General features: G+C 48.5%; 1 protein-coding gene and 1 long non-coding RNA gene across 6 annotated transcripts; one reads left to right on the forward strand and one right to left on the reverse strand.

The window, feature by feature from the left end:
• The first annotated feature begins 888 nt into the window (after positions 1 to 888).
• On the forward strand, positions 889 to 10,384 carry LOC114116806 (uncharacterized). The gene is made up of 3 exons (XR_003590591.3): positions 889 to 1,014; positions 6,799 to 6,943; positions 10,134 to 10,384. It is a non-coding gene; the product is annotated as an uncharacterized LOC114116806 (long non-coding RNA).
• On the reverse strand, positions 1,492 to 17,759 carry ANKRD35 (ankyrin repeat domain 35). Of its 5 annotated transcripts, XR_006060627.2 has the most exons (15): positions 17,646 to 17,759; positions 12,111 to 12,241; positions 10,960 to 11,048; positions 10,522 to 10,586; positions 9,460 to 9,517; positions 9,197 to 9,267; positions 8,786 to 8,892; positions 7,961 to 8,145; positions 7,298 to 7,335; positions 5,141 to 7,150; positions 3,426 to 3,515; positions 3,126 to 3,191; positions 2,245 to 2,342; positions 1,782 to 1,811; positions 1,492 to 1,695 (listed from the first exon to the last, which is right to left on the reverse strand). XR_006060627.2 is itself a non-coding variant. In XM_015092210.4 (14 exons), the coding sequence occupies exons 1-13, from the start codon at positions 17,682 to 17,684 to the stop codon at positions 2,283 to 2,285; spliced, it is 3,009 nt and encodes a 1,002-aa protein (XP_014947696.3). In that variant the 5' UTR covers positions 17,685 to 17,759; the 3' UTR covers positions 1,492 to 1,695; positions 2,245 to 2,282. The 5 variants fall into 5 exon arrangements, 3 of the variants coding, with proteins under 3 accessions (XP_014947696.3, XP_042109410.1, XP_042109412.1); XM_015092210.4 differs by lacking the exon at positions 1,782 to 1,811; XM_042253476.2 differs by having other exon boundaries at positions 1,492 to 2,342.
• Positions 17,760 to 20,134: the final 2,375 nt, after the last annotated feature.

Raw genomic sequence — 20,134 nt, forward strand, 5'->3', positions numbered from 1 at the left:
AAAGATGGGAACATTAAGACTAGGGTTACTTTGAGAAAGAAAGATTTATTTATGAAATCCAGGAAAATTTCAGGGCTTGAGTTGTTGGGGTAACAGTTTATGGGGTTGTATAAAGGGAGACTGCTTAGGAAGACCCATGGCTGGAGAAGTTTCTACTTCTGTGTTTTAACATCATTGATCATTCTAACAGCTCAGCCATCCTGGGATCAGCTTCCAGGAACCCCAGAGGAACCCAAAGGCGTGACTTCCATTACCAGAACTGTTTCCTGACTTGAACTTAGCAAAATGATCTCTCGGTCTCTGGACCTTTCTCTCAGCAGTCTCTTCATCCTTCCCACCCCACACTGCATATACAATAAGGAATGTAATATTCCTTTTCTATTCTGTGGTAACTGGAAGGGCAGGAAGGAAAAGAAGTTCTGTTCCCCTTAATAGAAATGACTTTGACCTTCTGATGCTCTTCTTTTTCCCATCAATTCCTCCTCTCTTCATTCTCCCAAGCTTAAAGCAGTCCTGTGCCCATCCGCATAAACCCTGAAACTGACCTCATCTTCTCTAGGACCTAATCTACATAGCTGCCCTTTTCCTGGCCAAACCCTGGAGACAGGCTCTGCACCCCTGCGTGGCCCCTTGTCTTCCACGACAGCCCCTCCCCACCCTTCTCTCAACCCAGTCAGTCTCTTTACTGCCAAACCGCTGCTGCCTGACCCAGCGTAACCCAGCAGGGGGCGGGCTGAGAGAAGGAATTGGGAGGGATCAATGTGGGGGCTACCGAACCGCAGTTCCAGATATTTGAGTAACTGACCGCCTCCTTCTCACCTAGCAGTCTGACTGGTGGAGGGGTGGGAAGGGGCGGAGACCCAGGGAAAGTGACCCAGAGATACATTTGTATCAGTCTGAGGACAGAACTGGAGGGAAGAAGCCAAAGCTGAGTATCCTTTCATCCCTTTTCCAGGAATCAGACTTTTCAACCCTCCGCACCTCGGGCAAAGAACAGTGACTTCATGAGACCAGGTACCTCAAATCTAGACACCTAGTTTAACATATGATAGAATATTTTAGACTGTACATACTGAAGTAAATCTAGGCCTCTCAATCTCTTCTTTAAAAAGATAGTGAACTGAGAAGTCCCAAAGTAGAGAGAAAGATTAGAGCTGTTCAGTCAGTAAGAAACAGATGTTAGAGAAAGGAGTGTCGATATCCATTTTTACAGAGGGCTGTTTTTCCAACTGTGAGAATGCTGTTTTTCAAACTGGGTCTTGACTCATTAGTGGATGTAACCAATATGTTTTGATGGAATATAGAATAGAATAGAAATAATAAGGGTAAATATTATTTCAGGTATGTACACACAGGATGTAAAATGTATTTCTTACTTTGGATCATAATCAAAGTTTGAAAGCAGCTAATTTACAGGGCCATTTGTGATCAAAAAAGAATGAAAAGATTCCTTTCCCATGCCCCCTTTAGAAGGAACAATGACACCCAACACCATCCTGCCTCCCGCTTTATTCTCCATAGACCTGGCTTCCACCCACACCTCCTCTGATCTCATCCATGCTCATTCCAGGGTCCAGGTTTTCAGATCTGGGGGTCCATAATGTCAGGTGAAGCTCCACCCACACCACCCCCAGTGGCCAACCAACCACCCACCACAGCCTGATGGAGCCTCTGCCAACCAGGATGCTCTGTTCCCTGAAAGAGGAAATTCAAGGATGAAATGCACACACTTCTATACCTTCAGTCTCCTCCCACCATGCCAAGAGGCTAATGATCCTCACCTATCCGGACTGGAGAAGATAGCCAGCTGCCTGGGGGTCAGGAGGAAGAGAGAGGATGACTACACTTTGAATAAGGGTGGGGAGGGAAGGAGATTCCGGAATCTGCAGAATGCCACTCTAGGAAACAACTGTGCGTCGCTGGCCCACCATCACTCATCTTTCACTGGCTTCTCTCCACCCCAGACCCTAGGAAAGTCACTCAACTCCTCTTTCCCATCTCTTACCCCGTAAGTTAGGCCCCTTCAGTCTATCTGCTTGCTGACTCCTGACTCCACCCAGCAATTCCCCATATCATGTCTTCTCAAGTGACCTCACCTCAAACAGTCTATGCCCCCACAAGATATGTCCCACTCTATCTCCCCAGTGTCAGCTATCACCTGGGGCAAAAGGAGACTCCAATTCCTATCCTTAAGCCCCCTTTCTCCCAGGCTCCTTCCCTCATCAACCTGAGCCCATAACTCACAACAGAGAGATCCCATATTCTTTAGGGCACGGGTTGCTTCACTCCTGTATGCTGAGGATTCGCAGGAGGATATTATACACGTCCTGTTCCATGTAGCCCTGTAGGTAGCAGGAAAGAAACAAAAGGAGATGAACAGAACATGAAAGGGAGAGTTTCTGCGGTAGAATGCAACTTACTATGTGCCCTCACTTAGTAGTACTTCTCCATAGCTGTTTCCTAATCTTTACAAGGAAGATAATAACATCAACTTTTCAGGACTGCTGTGAGGGTTACAATTGTGAATATGGTGGAGCAAAGCACCGGGTACAAAACTAAGGGTTCGATTCTTTGTAGTTATTATTGTTCCTAATAAAGGAGCAAGCCACCCACCTCTTCTTCCTTGGTGAGGGATAAGCTGGCTCGGGAGGAAACTGAAAGGGCATGTTCTGTGTACCAAGTTGCTTCAGTCGTGTCTGACTCTTGTGACCCCATGGACTGTAGCCCACCAGGCTCCTCTGTCCATGGGATTCTCCAGGAAAGAATACTGGAGCGGCTTGCCATATCCTCCTCCAGGGGATCTTCCCAACCCAGGGGTCAAGCCCTCATCTCTTACATCTCCTGCATTGGCAGGCAGGTTCTTACCACTAGCGCCACCTGGGAAACTCCCCAAGAAAGGGCATAGGGACAGGAAAAAGCCTTTCAGTCAGGGAATTGGAAAGGAGGGGCAAACACCTCTTCCCTTCACATTCATACTCTTGATCTGCCTCATGAGGTCCAGAAACCTGATACTAGAACATTTAAAGTCCAGCTTTCTGAGAGATGATGTCTTTGCAGTTAAGAGAAGAGGCGCAAATGCAACGCCCCCTGGCTAGCTCTCTGCCTCTACCTCCCCCCAGGCTCACCTGAGCAGCATTCAGCAGATGCTTCCTATAGGTAGAGATGATCTCTTCATGGTTCTTCTGGGAATCCTAGGAGTGAGCATCAGTGGGAGGTCATGTGACTCACCCTCCTCCCCCAAGCATGAGGAACAACAAAGGGAAGTGGTCGGCTGCGGCAGGTGGGCTCCCTTGGCCCCTGAGCGCCTCAGCCTAGACCACTGCCTGGCCAGGCCTCTGGATCCCCAGAATCTCTCCCACAAATACATCACTGCCACTCTGCACGCTCCTCTCTAGCAGTGCCCATCTCCCGAGGACCAAACATACCTGCAGCTGTAGAGCAAGGCGAGCGTTATCTCCCCGAACAGCTAGAACCTCCTCCGAAAGCTGCTCCAGCTTCTTCAACAATTCCTTGATCTGAGGCCAAAAGGAAATGAAGGGAATCAATGAGGCCCCAGTCATTTCCCACCCCAGGACCACTCAAAGTCAAGGTCAGTTGCCATTTATTGGGTATTTAATATCTGCCATGTGCTTTTACACACATTGTCTCATTTAATCCTCAAAACAACTCATCTGTTCTAAGAAAAACAATACTTCTCTGAGGGAAGTATTATCATTCACATTTTGTAGATAAGGAGCCAGAGTTAAGTAATTTGTCAAAATCACACAGCTGATAAGTGATGAAATCAAGATTTTATTTTGAATCAAGATTTCTCTGAATTCATTGTCCACACTCTTAGCTCCTTACTGAATCCTGACCGACTTCTGGCTGCTGATCACTGAAGGAAATGGAGATGAGTTTTTGTGGTTCGTGAGGTTGAGACACAAATGCAGTTAATGATAACCAGCTGTAATAGGAATGGTGGCAGGAATGCAGGAGTAGCTAACTTTTACTGGGTATTAGCCATTTGCCAAAATTATTTGTAATATCTTATTTAATGTAATCTTCATAACAACTGCTATTATCTTCATTTTATATATGAGAAAACTGAGGCTTAGATAACTCACCCGAGGTCAATCAGTTCACGTTTTTTGTTTGTTTGGCCGCTCATGGCATACAGGATCCTAGTTCCTAGGCTAGGGGTTGAACCTGTGCCCCTTGCAGTGGAAGCTCCAGTTCTTAACCACTGGCCTGCCAGGGAAGCCCCTCAATCAGTTAGTTTTGAAATTGAAATTCAAATGAAGGCAATCTCAATTAAGAGCCCACTACACTATTTTCTTTTGCTCATTTGTCTAATCATCTTCAACACCAACATAAAATTCCTTCTTTAATTAGCCCCACCCCACACTGATTCCTATTCTATCTAACATTCCTTCTACATTTATGTACATTATATTCTGTCAAATGTAACTCCCTATAGTTTTTAATCTTTCTAAATTTGATCATGTACACAAATTTTAATAAGTCTGAACTCACTCATTGCACAAGTAGTTCCAGAATTACTAAATTCATTTGTAAATTGATGTTTTTAGAATTCATAAAAACATGTCTTTTAGAAATATATAGACATATTCACTTTTGGAGCAATCATTAGGAAACTCGAGTATCTAACACAATGGTTTTCAAATTTTTTCCTCTGCATGGCACCCTCTTTGCCAATGAAACTCTTTTGTAAAACCTACTCTGATTGAAGTGAGCTTCAACCCCAAACCCCCTCAGACCCAGGAGAGCATTGTGTGGTCCTTGCAATTGACTGGTTCAGCTTCGGCTATTAATCTGATTGGCCAAAGATAGTTTCAGGTTGTGCGTGCCTGCCAAGTCGTCAGTCATGTCCGACTCTGCGACCCGTGGACTGGAGCTCGCCAGGCTCCTCTGTCCGTGGAATTCTCCAGGCAAGACTACTGGAGTGGGTTGCCATGCCTACCTCAAGGTGACCTTCCTGACCCAGGGATCGAACCGTGGGGCCTCCTGAGGCTCCTGAACTGCAGGCGGATTCGTTACCGCTGAGCCACCGGGGAAGTTCCAGTTTCAGGGCTGCAGACCCTAAGCACGCAGAAACCGTCCCTGACACTCCCTTCGGTTGGCTGTCTGGCCTGCTCACCTTGGCCTCCTTGTCCCGGCAAGCCCCGATGAGATGCTCCACCTTCTCCTTGAGCAGCTCCGCCGTCTTTTCGAACTGTTCCGAGCGTCCGCGCATCTCGCTGGCCTGGCGCTCGTGCTCCGCTGCGCGCGTGGCCAGGTCCCCGCTCCGGCGCCGCTCCTCGGCCGCCGCCTCCCGCAGCCTACCCATCTCCCGGCAGGCAGTGTTGTACTTTTCCAGCAGAGCCTTCAGCTCCTGGCCCCAAGCCTGGGCCTGGGCCACCAGGGAGCCCCGAGTTTTCTCGTGCTGCCGCAGGCTGGCCGCCTCCCGGGCCCTCAGCTCCTCCACTTCCTCAGTGGCTTGGTAGAGCAGCTGCTTCAGCTTCCCGATCTCCTGGCTCTTCCCGCTCATTGTGGCCTGAACTGCCCGCAGCTCTTCCTCCAGCTTCCCCAGGTCTTGCTCCAGAGCCGCCACCTGAGGGGAGGCCGAGCCCTTCGTGGAGACGCCTGGCTCCCCACGGCGGGAAGGGGAGCCCCGTAGCTGCTGGTTTTCCTCTTCCAGCCGAGCCAGCCCCTGCTGGGCCTCGCGGTGCCTGGCCACCAAGGCACTGATGCAGGCCTGCAGGTCTTCGAGGGGCTCGGCTGTGCCCCGTGCACTCCCCTGGCCTACCAGGTCTGGGGGCAGGCAGTCCCACAGCCCCTGGAGGCCTCTGTTCTGGGAGGCCAGGCGCTTCCGCAGCTTCTCGGTGGCCTCCTTCTCCAGGGCCAGTTCATCTGTCAGCAGCTCCACACTCCTCCGCAACTGCTGTAGCTGGACTTGCGCCTCCGGCCTGGGCACAAACTCCCGCTGTAGCCGCTGGCTCAGGGACTGCAGCTCCCCCTGCAACCGCTGCCGCTCCCGGCCCAGCTGCCCCAGCTCCTCCAGCAAGTTACTGTTGCTCAGTCTCAGGGCGGACACCTCCTTCTCCAGCTGTCCCCCGGCCTGGCCTCCTCCTGCCATCTGATCCCCTCCAGGAGCCCCTAGAGGTTCTCCCCGGGCTCCGGGGACCCTTTTCTCCTTTTCTTCATCCTCTTGGGTGATGGTCCCTGGCAGTGCCTTGGGTGCTTCCTCTCTGGGCTCCTGGGCAGGGGCCTGGGGTTTCATCTGCAATCCTGCTTTTGCTCGATCCAGTCTCACCAGCACCTGCTCCAACCTGGCCTCCATCTTCTCCCAGGCAGCTGCTGCAGCCTCAGCCCGGGGTGTCCCCAGAGCTCCCTCCAAGACGGGTCTTGATAAAGCCCCCCGGGCTGCATCCTTTTCTCGCCACACCGCAGCCAGCTCCTCCCTCAGCTGTAGCAGGAGCTGATTCATGGCTGCTGTGCCCACTGGCTCAGCCACTGTGCTTGTGGGTTCAGACCCTGGAGCCTGGGGCCTCTCCTTCTGGCCAGCAAACAGCTGGTCAGTATGATCAAGGCAAAGGGCCTGCCCATCACTGTTGGTCAGTTGCTGTCCTGTAGTTTCCCCTACAGTTTCAGACTTTGGGCTCTGGGGTGGCTCCTGTTCTGGTTGGGACCTTCCCTGGGCTTCATACTGGATCTCCCCTGAGACTGAATCATCAGCCTTCTTGGAAGCTAATACTGGGTTGGCTGCCGCTGCAGCTGTGGCCTGCTGATGCTTCTTCAGCTCTTGTATGTGCTTAGCCAGCAGGTTGAGAGCACAACCCTGTTCCATGCCGTCTCCTCCAGGCCGGAGACTAGAGCCCTGGTCCCCTGGAGCTCTGGGCTCTTGGGACAGGAGGAGCCCCAGCTCCCGCACGTGTTCTTGAATCTGATTCTCCAGGCTCAGGTAAGCTGTAGCTTGAGCCTTGCACTCTTCCATCTTTTGCAGCAGTTCCTGCTCCAACTGAGAAACTTTTCTCTTCTCCTCTTCATACTTCCACTTCCACTCCTCTGAACATGGATCCTCATCCTCTTCTTCCTCTTGCTCCTCCTCAGGCTCTGCCCTCCATGGGCTCTTAGGTGAAGCACCCACCTGAGACTCAGAGGGAGAGGCCTATGTAGAAAAAGGAACAGTGACATCAACCCAGGCAGCTAGCCTTTCTTCTCTTAGGCTGTCTTGATGCCCCAATGATCCCAGACATCCCAGCGGGAAAGACTGGGGTGGGTCAGAAGCAAAAGGAGGAGGTACTTAGGGTCTTACCTGGGATGCAGGATTCAGGTGTTGAACTGGCCCCTGACCTACATGAAAAGACATGGGGGAAATGAGAGAGGAGACAGGGCCCACACTCTGGCTTCAGACTTTCTCTGAAAGGAGTGGCCCTTCCGTGTTCATCCTTAACCACACGTGTGTTTCTGGTGACAGAAGCCACCTCTATTTGATGAATCCCTAAGTAGCCAGCAATGTTGGTTCCCTGTCCCAGAGATATGTTGGCTCATTTATTTCTTTCACTCACTTATGTATTGGACACTGTGCCAATAAGCACTGTTATAGATAGAAACCAGGAGCCAATGGTGAGCAAAACAGAGGAGGTTATCTGAGGGGGTTACAGTATAGTAGGGGCAAGAGACAGATTGACCATCGAATCACACAAATAGATGAACAATTACAACTATAAATGCTAGCAACAGTGCTAGCCAGAGTTGCCTTCAGGGAGAGACAAGGTTGCATTAAAGAATTTTGTGACCTTGCTTTTGGGAAGTGGGAGTCATCTCATAGCAAAAGCAATAAGTAAATTCTCCACTAAAGTGACAGTTATTTATCACATGGATTGTTTCCATGGAAACAAACGGGATTCTAAGAAGCTTCTTGGATGCTAAGGCTGTCAAGGAGCATCTTGGAGTCACAAAAGCGGATTGGCTTTACCCCCTCTGCCCTGCCGGTTCAGGGCCTGCCGCAGCAGCCTCCACAGTGTCCTGTCTTGTGTTCGTAGGGCATAATGCAAAGCATCATGCCCCGTGCCGTCCACTGCCCCCGCATCTGCTCCATGGCTCAGGAGCAGTTCAGCCACCTCAGCACTGCCTTTTTCACAGGCCAGGATCAGAGCCGATCTGTGGGGTGAGACAAATCTGAGCATAGGCTTTTCTCATGACATCCTGGAGTCCTGGTTTCAAAAAAAAAAAAACAAAAAACAAAAAAAAAATCCACTTGCAAGGTCAGCTCTCACTCACTGTGGTCAGGAGAACCACAGATCGTCACCAGTCAGTGACAAAGCATCAGGCCAGACCAGACCTGTTCAGATGTCACTCCAGGAGCTGTGACATCAGAAGCGGGGAGCCCATCTGAGGGGCTCCGTTTTCATCTGCTTTATATGTTGAGGTTCCATATAAGTTCTTTACTGGGTAAACAGATTCTATGTCTTAGAACATAGTTTGAAAGCCAGTCAATTAAAATAGTGGTTCCAGGAATATTAATTCTAATTCCAGAGTCATCTACACTAGAAGGATGGGGCTGGCAGCAGCAGAATAAGAAAGCATAAGGAAAACATTCTTAACTCACCAAGAGGAAAACAGTGAAGCCCAAGCAGGGCTCTTCTGAACCACCACTGGGAAGGAAGGAGGTTCCCAAGAAAACAGAGACCAGTCTCTCCATCTCTCTCTCTCACACACACACACACACACACACTTTGCCCAGTGGCTCCTTTTTAGATTGTCAGGGTTGGGTTACAGGATGGGATGATAGAGGGCTCACTTGTCATTCTTGTCGGTGACATTGACCCGGGCACCTCTCTGCAGTAGCTGTGAGCAGATAGCTGCATGACCGCCCAGTGAGGCAATCATCAGGGGTGTACGTCCATCCTGCACAGATTGTGGGAACGGGGTTCGTGAGGAGACAGGGGAACCAGGGCTTCGGCACGTCCTACCAACTCCCCTGTTGCCACACCTCTCCAGGAAAAAGCGCCAATCCTGGAGCTAAATACTCCTTCTCAGAGGGTTGGAAACTCTCCAGAAGATAAGCCTTAACCTCTCTGTGTGGCAAAGGAGGAGGGGCAGAGGGAGAAGGAAGAAGAGGTGGTGCCCCACAACCCCGGGTCATGGAACTTGGCTAATTAACCTCAAAGAAAGCAGCAGCCTCCCCATATAGGGCCCTGCCAACACTTACATTATCCAGGACATCCAGGAAGGCTTCATGATCACACAAAAGGAGCACACTTGAGGCACAGCCAGAGGAGGCTACGGAGGGTTACAGGATGATTGGGTTAAGCAGAAGCCTGAAGGACACCTCTCAGACCATGATGCAGGATCCTCTCCAACCCTTTCAGCAGTCAACTCTGGCCTGCCCTTCCCTCCAAAACGTTATCCTCCCCTCCCTCCCCTCCTTCTGGTCCCAGCAGCCCCGTTTCCCACTAGTACCCTGGCACACACCTGCCCAGTGCAATGGACTACGATTTTCTGCATCTACAGCGTCTTCATTGGCACCATGCTGCAAACAGTCACAAAGGGAATCAGCATGGAGCATGGTGTTAACACTGTCATCTCCCACCCTGTTGTATCTGTTGTAAAACCAGCTTTCATCGTACTATAGGGAGGGGCAGAGGGATCATGGCTATGGCCAACTACCCCGTGGACTGTAGCCTACCAGGCTTCTCCGTCCATGGGATTCTCCAGGCAAGAATACTGGAGTGGGTTACCATTTCCTTCTCCAGGGGATCTTCCCAACTCAGGGATTGAACCCGGGTCTCCCGCATTGGAGGCAGACGCTTTAACCTCTGAGCCACCAGGGAAGCCCAACTACTAGGCAAGTCCAGTTTATTCCTTGCAGACTATAGGCAGCCTTGAATTTCAGCCCTGGTTGATAAACCTAGGGCCTAAGAAAAATCAGATTATAGGTAAATAAACACATTAAGGACAATAATGCCTGAGTCCATGTCTGGTACTTTAGGATCCTAAATGAGAATCTTGGAAAGAGCTAGGAAGAACAAAGCAGAATATCCATTGGCACAATGGCCTGGTTGAACTGGGCCTTTTGAACTTTGAGAAGCTTATCTCTGAACTGTCCACATGTCATTTCACATGTATATCTCTCTTTGTACTCCTAGACTACAAACTCCTCAAGAACTGACAGCAGATTTGGGGTTTAACATGAACGCCTCTGCCATCCTTCCACCCGCCCATCATCACAGCAGTCAGTCTCCGCAGTGGCTCTGCCAATGGTGAAACTCGATACACACATATTGACTGACTGGATGTCAGTCCCTAGCAATGCTGCTTTTTGATTGCCCTGGAGGGCAACATTAAGCTGGGTGCCTGCACATAGCAGATATTAAATAAATACTGACGAATTAATGAATGAGAGTTTACCAGCTCTCTTACTGGGGATGTGAGGGGTACATTTGACCAAATGTTGCTGGTGAGTACAAGACAAAGTCAGGAGTCTCTGGGTCCACTTCTTCCTTTCATAGGAGTAGTATCAGGGGTCTCTCTTACCTGCAGCAGGACCTTGACACATTGTGGCTGGCAAGAAATGGTGGCCAAGTGCAGGGCGGTGCTGCCTAGAAACAGAAAGAAGCAGGGAAAGCGGGTAGGTGGCCCCATGGATGCTGATGACTCACAGGGAGGGAAGGCGAGAGACGCACAGATAATCAGAGGGAGATTAGAGAGAGAAACTCTCAGCCACATGGGGCCAGAAATTCCTGTTCCCCAAGTGCCTGGTACCCACAGTGGAGGTGGGAGTGAGAGTGAGGTAGGCCCAGCTTGCAAGGAGGGGAACCCCTGAAAGCAGGCTGGCTGGGACTTACAAGGAGAGAAGCAGGGAGGACTACAGTTTGAATGCCCAGCAGGGCCCAGCACTGCCACACCCCAGCCCCTCACTGCTGCTATAAAGGGAAAAGCAAGCAGCATGACCCAGGGCTCAGTGTAACTCACCGTCCTCATTCTTGCTGTTGATGTCAGCCCCATTGGCAAGTAGTATAGTCAGACATTCTGTCAGGCCTTTGGAGGCGGCCAGATGAAACCTGCCAGAGTCAAGGCCAGGAGGCAGAAAGATAAAGGGACCTCATAAAGATGAGGAATGGTTTTACTCAGTCAGTCATGTCCAATTCTTTGTGACCCCATGTACTGTAGCCTGTCAGCTCCTCTGTCCATGGGATACTCCAGGCACAAATACTGGAGTGGGTTGCCATTCATTTCTCCGGGGGATCTTCCCCACCTGGGAGAATCTTCTAAGCCCTGCCTGCTATGCTCCATCAACCCAAAGCCAATTCCAAAGGCAGAAAGGAAAGCTCCCTTAGCCTGACTTTCTGAAAAAGAGAAGCTTATTTAAATGGCCTACTGTTATAACATCAGAGGAGGCTAGAAGCAAAGGTAGAAAGAAGAGCTATGGGTCTTGAGCAATCTGAGTATCTCAGGGTGTCCAGGGAACACACAATTATCTGTCACTCTGAGCCCAATACCCTTAGCAGTCTGGAAATGTCACAGAAAGAGTTGGCCAGAGCAGAGGGCTGGACATTTGCAGGCTGACTTGGGCAAAGACAAGGAATACTATCCCTCTTGTACTAATCACCTCTTCCAGCCACATGATGCTCATGGCCACCACGGTACTCCTAGCGCCTCAAGCATACATGCCCTCCAACTTGTGCAATGAAGAAATACCCTACTTAGTGTATGTTTCAGTTTTCCATTTATTTCATGGCTTTATTCCTCTCTCGGTCAGTTTTGCTGATGTGGGTCATGTGGTGTAAGGACCTCAAGGACAATCTCTTCTTCTCTCACTTTGTGCAGCACTTGAGAAGTAGTGAAGATTTATTGATATACTTGCTAATTAAGACCAAAAAAAGGGCTCTGAAGTTATAGATGTTTCCTAGTCTTACATCATATTCAGGTTTGAGGTTTTTAAAGAGAACTGCATACCAAGGGGGAGAAAGCAATGGCAACCCACTCCAGTATTCTTCCCTGGGAAATCCCATGGACAGAGGAGCCTGGAGGGCTACAGTCAATGGGGTCACAAAGGGTCAGACACGACTTAGCAGCTGAACATGACACACATACCAAGGTGGGGATCAAGAGGACTGACTTACGGGGACTGGCCGTTCGAGTCTAGCTTAGTGGGTCGGGCAGATTTCCTGGAGGCCAGGGCAGCCACGCGTCCCACGTCCCCCCGTTGCACCGCCTCCAGCAGCTTCTGATCACGGCGGTTCCATCTCTCCACCTGGACCAGAGCAACACATTGTGAGAATCTAAGAGGTGGGGATAGAGCTGAGGAAGAAAAAAAGATGGTTAGGAGGCCAAGCAAGGGAAAAGGGACATCCCTGAGGTCCTTTCAGTGTTCCACAAGTCACTCACCCTAGGTCACTGAATGCTTCATAGTTGGGCCAGTTCAATACTCACCAACTCACATGCCACTGGGGACTACTGCCAGTTACTGCCTGCTCTGGACCAAAAGGGGCTTGGAGTACTGAATTAAAAATCATTGTTTGAGTCCTGAATGCTAGTATTTCAAATGTCTTTTTTTTTTTTTAATCAGCATTTTGATTATTTTTAGATGCACAACCTCCTGAGCAGTCCTAGCCTTGACTCCTTCCCTTTTGGTCGTTAGGTCTTGCTGGAGCAAACTGAACCAAACTGACCATTCCACACTTGGGTTCACTTTGCCTCTCAATCCCCTGTGCAGCTTTGTTTTTTGTTCTCAGATATTTGAGAAACCAAGGCACCTAGCTTTGGGTCACAGTTAGGAGTCTAAATACCTAGCCATACCATCTCTACCCATTGGCTTTGGGGTGCAAAACTTGGAAGAGACGCACAAAGTTTCCATTTTCCCTTCTCATACCCAGGCCCTTTGGCTAGTCCCTCTTCCCCTTCCCTGGCAACACCAACCAAAAGGCCAAGATAGGTCTCCAGCTATGGAGGAGGCAGAAGAGACAGTTGGCCTCCTCCACCCTGCCATCCCTCCTCATTTTCCTGGCAGAGAGCAGCTGTTCCAGACAAGAGCCACACCTGGGCATGCATTGTTCTACTATGCCAGCTTGACTCTTTCAGGTGGTGGGGTAATTACAATAATTGAAGTATTACAGGGCATGAAAGAGCTGTGTATAAGCACCCAGAGCCGAAAGCCTAGAAAAGCCTTGTTTGCTCCGGAGAAGAGAAAGGAAAGGAGGAAAGGATACAGAAATCTGTGGAATGGTGACAAGAGCCCTAGGCGAATATTTGTCAGCAGGCCTAAGTTCAGGGCCTGGTTCGACCACTTCCTCAGCTATGTGACCTAGAGTAAGCCATTGAACCCCTCTAACCTGTTTCCTTATCTATAAAATGTGGAAACTAATTACTGCTTCATCATGTTGTATGAAATGAGCTAATATATATAAAATCTGTTTGTAAACTGTAAAAAGCCTTACAAGTATATGGCATCCTTATTTTAAAAAAAAACAGGAAGTGGTGGGGGATTGGTGGTGGCACATTGCATTTTACGAGGTGTGATCGAAACAAGAAAGAAGCTATAGGAGGCGGTGGGGAAAAATAGAGTCTCTGGAAGCCAGCTCAGTTTCAAATACTGTTTACATAGCCAGGGCAAATTATTAATCAAGAACAGGAAAGATTTTAAATGCTGACACCATAAAATTATCTAAGGTAAGTGGCTTCTGAGGTAACACTCCTGAGGTAATTCCTTGTAGCCCTTTTAAGTGCTATTTCAATTAGCCTCTCAATGTTCCTGGAAAGTAGTTAGGGCTGATAAATTGTATCTAGTTGACAGAAAAGAAACTGAAGTGCACTGAGGTTAGATAACTGTCCAGGGGCACACCACAGAATAGTGGTAAAATTGAGATTAGAACCCAGGCCACCGGATGCCCTATCTTAGTTCTCACCACCAGGTCATATTAATACAGAGCTATGGAAGGTTTATTTATTTTCAAATAAACAGTCTAAGACCGCCTCCAGGGTAAAGCCACCCACGTTCAGACACTAATCCTTGCAAGAGGAAGAGTCTCCAAACAGGTTAATTCTCAAAGGACAAAATAAGCAAAATGACTGCTCAACAGACTGAGATGTAATAACATATTATCCAACGTCCCCTGGGGGCTATGGCACCCTCAGAAAAGGCAGAGAGCTAGAACTACACCTCCACCACAGGACACCATCATTAGCTGACCTCATATCTGAAGTTCTCTGTTTAAAATTATAATTCTAACACTTTCTATCCTTGTGAACTAAGGCATGTAACAACTTCTCTGAACCACAGTTTCCTAATAAAATAACACTATATAAAGCACCTAGCTCTGTCTGTCACATAGGAGGTACACAATAAATATTAGTCCTAATCACTGTCCTTCTCAAACTTGCTGGGCACATTTTGGATATTCCTGGGCTCAGAATTCTCCATCCAGGGGAGTGGGAGGAAGGACTCTTGCTCCTACTGGCCAATAGTCAAGCTGTATAGATGGTAATGGCATTTCTTAGCAATGTAGATAATTCTCTTTCCAGCTAGATAGTTTTAAAATCTACCCCCATTTACTTTCTATAATCTTGTTATACCAAGAGAATTTAAAATAGGTAGAAATTCTTCATGGCCAAACCTCTGCAGAGCTAGCGTGAAGAAGAACAGAGAGGGACCTCCCTGGCTGTCCAGTGGTTAAGACTCAGCATTTCCGATGCAGGGGGCATGGGTTCAATCCCTGGTTGGGGAAGCAAGATCCCATATGGCTGCATGGTGTGGCAAAACACACACACACACACACACACACACACACACACACACAGAAAGATGCTTCTGAATCTGAATTGCAAGATCTAGTCTATGTTTCACCCCAGCACCTTGGGAAAGAGGCACTGAATAACCATCAAGGCCTCAAGGGAGCAATCACCAAATTAATTAGTAGACTTGAAAACAAGGATACGCTTTGTATTTCTGTAGCCAAGACTAGGGGTGCCTTTGTAGAAGTAATTGCAGCCTCTTCTTATCTCTGGCTGTGTGCCCATGAACGTCCTATGAAGATGAAACACGCCAACAGTAGAGAGAATGGCTACCGCTGTGTAGGATGGGTGAAAGGAAATGGTTTTGCTGCCCTGTAGAAACCAGGAGTTGACCCTCAATTTTTAAAATGCAATTGAGGGACTTCCCTGGTGGTCCAGTGGCTGAGACTCTGTGCTCCCAATGCAGGGGGCCCAGGTTTGATCCCTGGTCAGGGAACTAGATCCCATATGACAACGAAGAGTTCACATGCCACAACTAAGAACCTGCACACCTCAACAAAGATCAAAGACTCCATATGCTGCAACAAAGGCTCGATGCAGCCAAATAAGTAAATAAATAGTTTTTTTAAATAAAATGCAACTGATATTTCTCTAACTTGATTCAGTGCCTACGATTTAAAGCTATTTTCTGGTTTATCGCCTACAACACTAACATGGAAGACACTCCTTGGGACTAAAACAAAATGAGATCATCGGAGTTAAGTTTTTGTTTGTTTCTTGAACTTCCTATATGTATTCTGGATGACTTAGATTAATTTTTAAATGAGCATTGATCCTTCAGTTCTCATCTCAGTCTGAGGGTACACTGAACCCAGGGGTTGGAGAGAGGATGGAAAGGGGCAATCTTCTGCCATGACTAGGAAGCTAGGCTTTGGGAGTGGTCAGGAAGGCTGTGACACTACTTCTCTGACAAACTGGTTCAGAGTGGTTAGCCACCCAGGGAGTGGAGGAATTTATCATGAGAAGTGTGGGGAAGTTTCATGAGGAAACAATTTACAGCTTAAACTAGTCTATTTTCAATCTTATTGGATCCCTACCCTGACTGAGGAAACAGTTTTCTTTTCAGCTAAGTAGTTCTAAATCCATCTAATTTGCTACCTATAATCTTGTTGTACTAAGAAGAGTTTAGAATGGGTAGAAATTCTTCATGGCCAAACCTCTGTATAGCTGGGATGAAGAAGGACAGAGGGATGCTTTCCAATTTCAATATTCACCCCATTGTTCACCCCAGCTTCCTGAAAAGGAGGCATGGACCAACAACTAGAGAATCAGGAAGAATGAAACAGTTTCCCCATTCCTAAGGATAGGCAGGGTCCACAAACCTGAAAGGGAAGGGCAATGTGGAGGACTTTCAGTAACTAAAGAAGAGTCCATGTGAATAAGAAAATCATCATGAGTTAAGACACTCTGGGTTGCCTCAGTTTCTGGTACCTTTAATAGTGATTCAATAATGCCTTTTGATTGGTTGATTAATGCATGGAAACTAATGGGGAAGCAAACATAAGTGGGATGAGAACAGGCCTCAACAGAGTACCTACTCTTGCCTCATAGCTTGCTTTCAGATTTCTGTGACCTGCAGAAGAAGCTGAGCATTTTTCACGTTTGCTCAATGAGTGACAACACTAAGTCAAGTTAGGCTAAGCAATGTTACTACAGGTAGTTGGCAACATTATTTCTAAATGAGCCACCATCTCAGGGTCCACAGAAAATTTCATCCCCTGATAGGAGGTCTGTCTGTAAGAGATCTTCAGAAAAAGAAGCACCTATACCCTCCCTTAGCCACTCCCTTCTGTAGACTTTCTCCCTGTGTCCTGTTCTGGGAGAACCTTTGTTCTGGGAGTCAAGGGAGGGGATTGACTTCTAGGAACTCTCAGAGTGAATCCACTTTATTCTCTTCTTCTCTTACCATCACCGTTCCCCAGCTGAGTCAAAGGAAGCAGAATACAAGCCCTACCAACAACTGGGTGAGGGTTTAGAATGAAGGAAGATTCTGGGGAGAAGCAGGCAAAAGGCCTTGACTGACCCAAGAACCCGTCTGATGACCAGGCACTGCAGTGAACTGGCCAGAGTGGAATCTGCGGACAATTTACCCATTCCTTGGGGAGCAGCCAGGCAACTGTGCCTCCTCTGGCAGTGCCTCTCAGTGTGGCCAGACTGGACTGCAAGATTAACCCACAGAGAGCAGGTACAAAGAGATCGGGGAGCTGAACCACCACTGGACAGAGCTGGGCAGAGGTTGAAGGGGGAGAACAGGAGAAGGCTGCTGCTATGGGAGTCCCAGCTGGAAAGAGGTTTGGAGTGTTGTCTGAGAGCCAGTGGTGGCGATGAGAGAATGGAAGTGGAAGTGGTTATGGGGTAAGATGGGGACAAGGACAGAGAACACTATGAAGAAGGTCTAGGGAAGGCACAGGGCTGCAAGTACTTGCTGGACTGAGAGCAAGGATAGGACCACAGAGGAGAGCAGGGTCGTGAGGGGAGATTGGGGCTGAGCCCAGGCTGGGGATAGGACAAATGCCTGATGGCAGTTCAATACTGGGAAACAGGGTAGAAGTAGAAAACAGCGCCTTTACGAGAGAACCAGGGGCTGCAGGGAACATATCAGAAGTTGGGGCGTAGATTCTAGGAGGGAAAGAAAGGGTCAAGGGAAAGAACCTTGGGGAGGGCAGAGGTTAGGAAGGCAAGTCAGAGGTTAAGGGACAGGGTTTTGAGGAAGGCAGGGCTGGAGGGCTGCACTATGGGAGTGGAAGAGCTAGAAAGACGGATAGAGATAAAAGGCCATGATGCGTGGAGTCGGGACTCAGGACTCTGTCACCATAGGGCTTGGACCCCAGCCCCATGCCCAGCCTCCCAGACATTTTAGCACATACCGCCACCTGTGAGCTGGAGCAGGAGAAGATGCGCTTCATGGCCGGGGCCGGGGCCACGGGGGGAACGGGGACGCGCGGAGAGCCGGGCCACGGGTTCCTGAACCCACAGGACTCGGCGGCAGCTGTGTTAGAGAGCTGTCAAATGCAGAACGGGATCCGCCCCAGACCCGCCCCAAGACCTACCGCGTTCAATCAGAGACTAGAACCCGAGGGCTGGGCTTAAAACTCCGCCCCTCGCCCAGGTCTGCTCGGTCTTTGCGGAGGCCGAAGTCCTGCAGTCTCCGCCCGAGAAGTGGGCCTGGTCTCAAACCTCGCTCTCCCAAACCGAACCCGCTCCCAGCTCTGACTTGCTCAATCCCAAAAGGGACGCCACGGGCTCCAGCTAAATCTCCTCCCCTGGCTCCGCCCCTCCCCGCAGTTCCACGCTGCGGGCCCGCCCTCAAGCCCTGCCTAGGGCCCGCCCTTCCGAGCACCAACTCACGGTTCTCCGCGTCTGCTTGGATCTTAGCAACTGTCGCATTTAACCGCTCGTGACGACGATTTGATTCTATCCAGAGACCTTTGCCAACATAGTTACCTTTGCTTCCTCCCTCCTTTCCCCGGCCCAAAACCCAGGCACAAAAAAGGTTTTGAAGAGAGCGTTTTGGAAAGGGCAGGAGATTGTGGTACGAGCCAAGGACTGAGCAGGATGACCCACCGCAACCTGAAGACGGGGGACCAGGCTTAATATCCTAACACATCTCTAAATTAGAAAAAGGCATAGGGAAAGGAAGGAGTTTTTTGTTGTTGTTGTTGTCTCAGCATCCCGTTCCACAAAAATACTCACAAAACTGTCTTCACTGTTTCCACTGCCCTTTAAATTCAGATTCTCAGCAGTTTGTGCTTGGTCAGTTGCAACCAGTCTACCTGTCTCTTCTCCTTCATCCAAAGAAAGCACACTCAAGTGCATAGGAAAGCCTACAGAATAAAGCTGAGTTCTCAGTGTGATTTACAAGGTTTATTAGGAGCCTCACCCTACCTTCTCAAGTCTCATCTCTCACTACTTTCACAAATAACCTAATGTTGAGGCTGTTCTAATCTACTACAGTTCCCTTTTTAACTGGTGATTAATCCTCCCTGGATTATCTCCTCTCACACTTGGTGGCCCTTCACATTTGCTGGCCCCTCAAGACACAAAAATTTTTTTTCTGTAAACTTTTAAAGTCCTGCCAACCCCACCTAAAAAAAGTATGCTTCTTGTATGTGACACACTCCTTGTGTGCGACTATTGTCTAGCAACAAGCTCTCTGTATTTGCCATTATTTGTTTACATGCTTGTTTCCCCTACTAGACTGGGCTCTTTGATGGTAGAGGCTGCATTTTATATTATTCTCATTGCCTAGCACATATTAGGTGCTTAACGTCTTATGAGTGAATAAACAAAGTAATGAATGAAGGCACAAAGGAGCAACAATGAGAAGAAAGCAACACCTTTCTGTGTGTCTGAGGCAAGCCTGTTGTTCTACAGATGCTTCTCAAACTGGCTGTGCTTCAAAGGAAGAGGTAACAGGCTTATAGAAGAATAGATTGGAGTTAGAGAAAGTCCCATCCTGGAGCTGAGCAGTAGAGAGGAGAGGGATCTCTAGGTGGAGAAAAATATTAATCATGTGGAGAGAGAATGAGATGAACCAGTCTTTGAGGATATCCAACTCCCTTTGTGGGCTGACTCAGGATAAGGAGGGGGAATCTGTCAACATAACCATGGCCTCAGTCCCTGACCCAGAAAGTGTGCTCCATAAAGGTTGATGAAACGATAGCCTATGTGCTGAGGGCCACCGTGGATCCTCCAGCTACAAAATTACACCAGCTTGCCACAGAATGATTGTCCCTGCCTAATAAGCTAGAATGGCCACTATTCTCAGGGTTAGGCAACAAAGACAGAGACATGGTCTCTAGAAGCCCATTGCTGAAGAACCCATGTACCATGAGGATAACAGAAGAACCCTGGGTGTCTAAAGAAATCTAATCAATCGGATTTCTACCTTTAGAACCTTAAGTTAATCACCTAATTATCATCTTTCTGGACCTGAGGGCTTATTTCAAAGGGGATGAGGCATAGGGTAAGATTTAGTGGCAGGAGATAATAACACATAGGAAAACAAATCTTGAGAGTCTGTGAAGAGAAGGCAAGTCACCAGATCATGAGCATCACTTGGTGCTTCCATATACCTCCTCAGTCCTCACAATGCAGGTTATGTAGGGTAGGTTATCTTATAACAAATTATTTTTATAACAGTAGTTACGATTTATTGAGTACTTACTATATATGTTCACTTTACTTGAATCACCTCATTTAGTTCTCACAATCCTAATACATTTATTTTAAAATATTTGTTTGGCTGAGCCGTGTCTTAACTGACTTGCAGGATCTTCAGTCCTCGTAGCAGCATGTGGGATCTTTACTTGTAGCATGTGGGATCTAATTCCCTAACCAGGGATTGAACCCTGGC

The sequence above is a fragment of the Ovis aries genome, chromosome 1 (assembly GCF_016772045.2).
Source record: "Ovis aries strain OAR_USU_Benz2616 breed Rambouillet chromosome 1, ARS-UI_Ramb_v3.0, whole genome shotgun sequence".
Classification (NCBI taxonomy): Eukaryota; Metazoa; Chordata; class Mammalia; order Artiodactyla; family Bovidae; genus Ovis; species Ovis aries.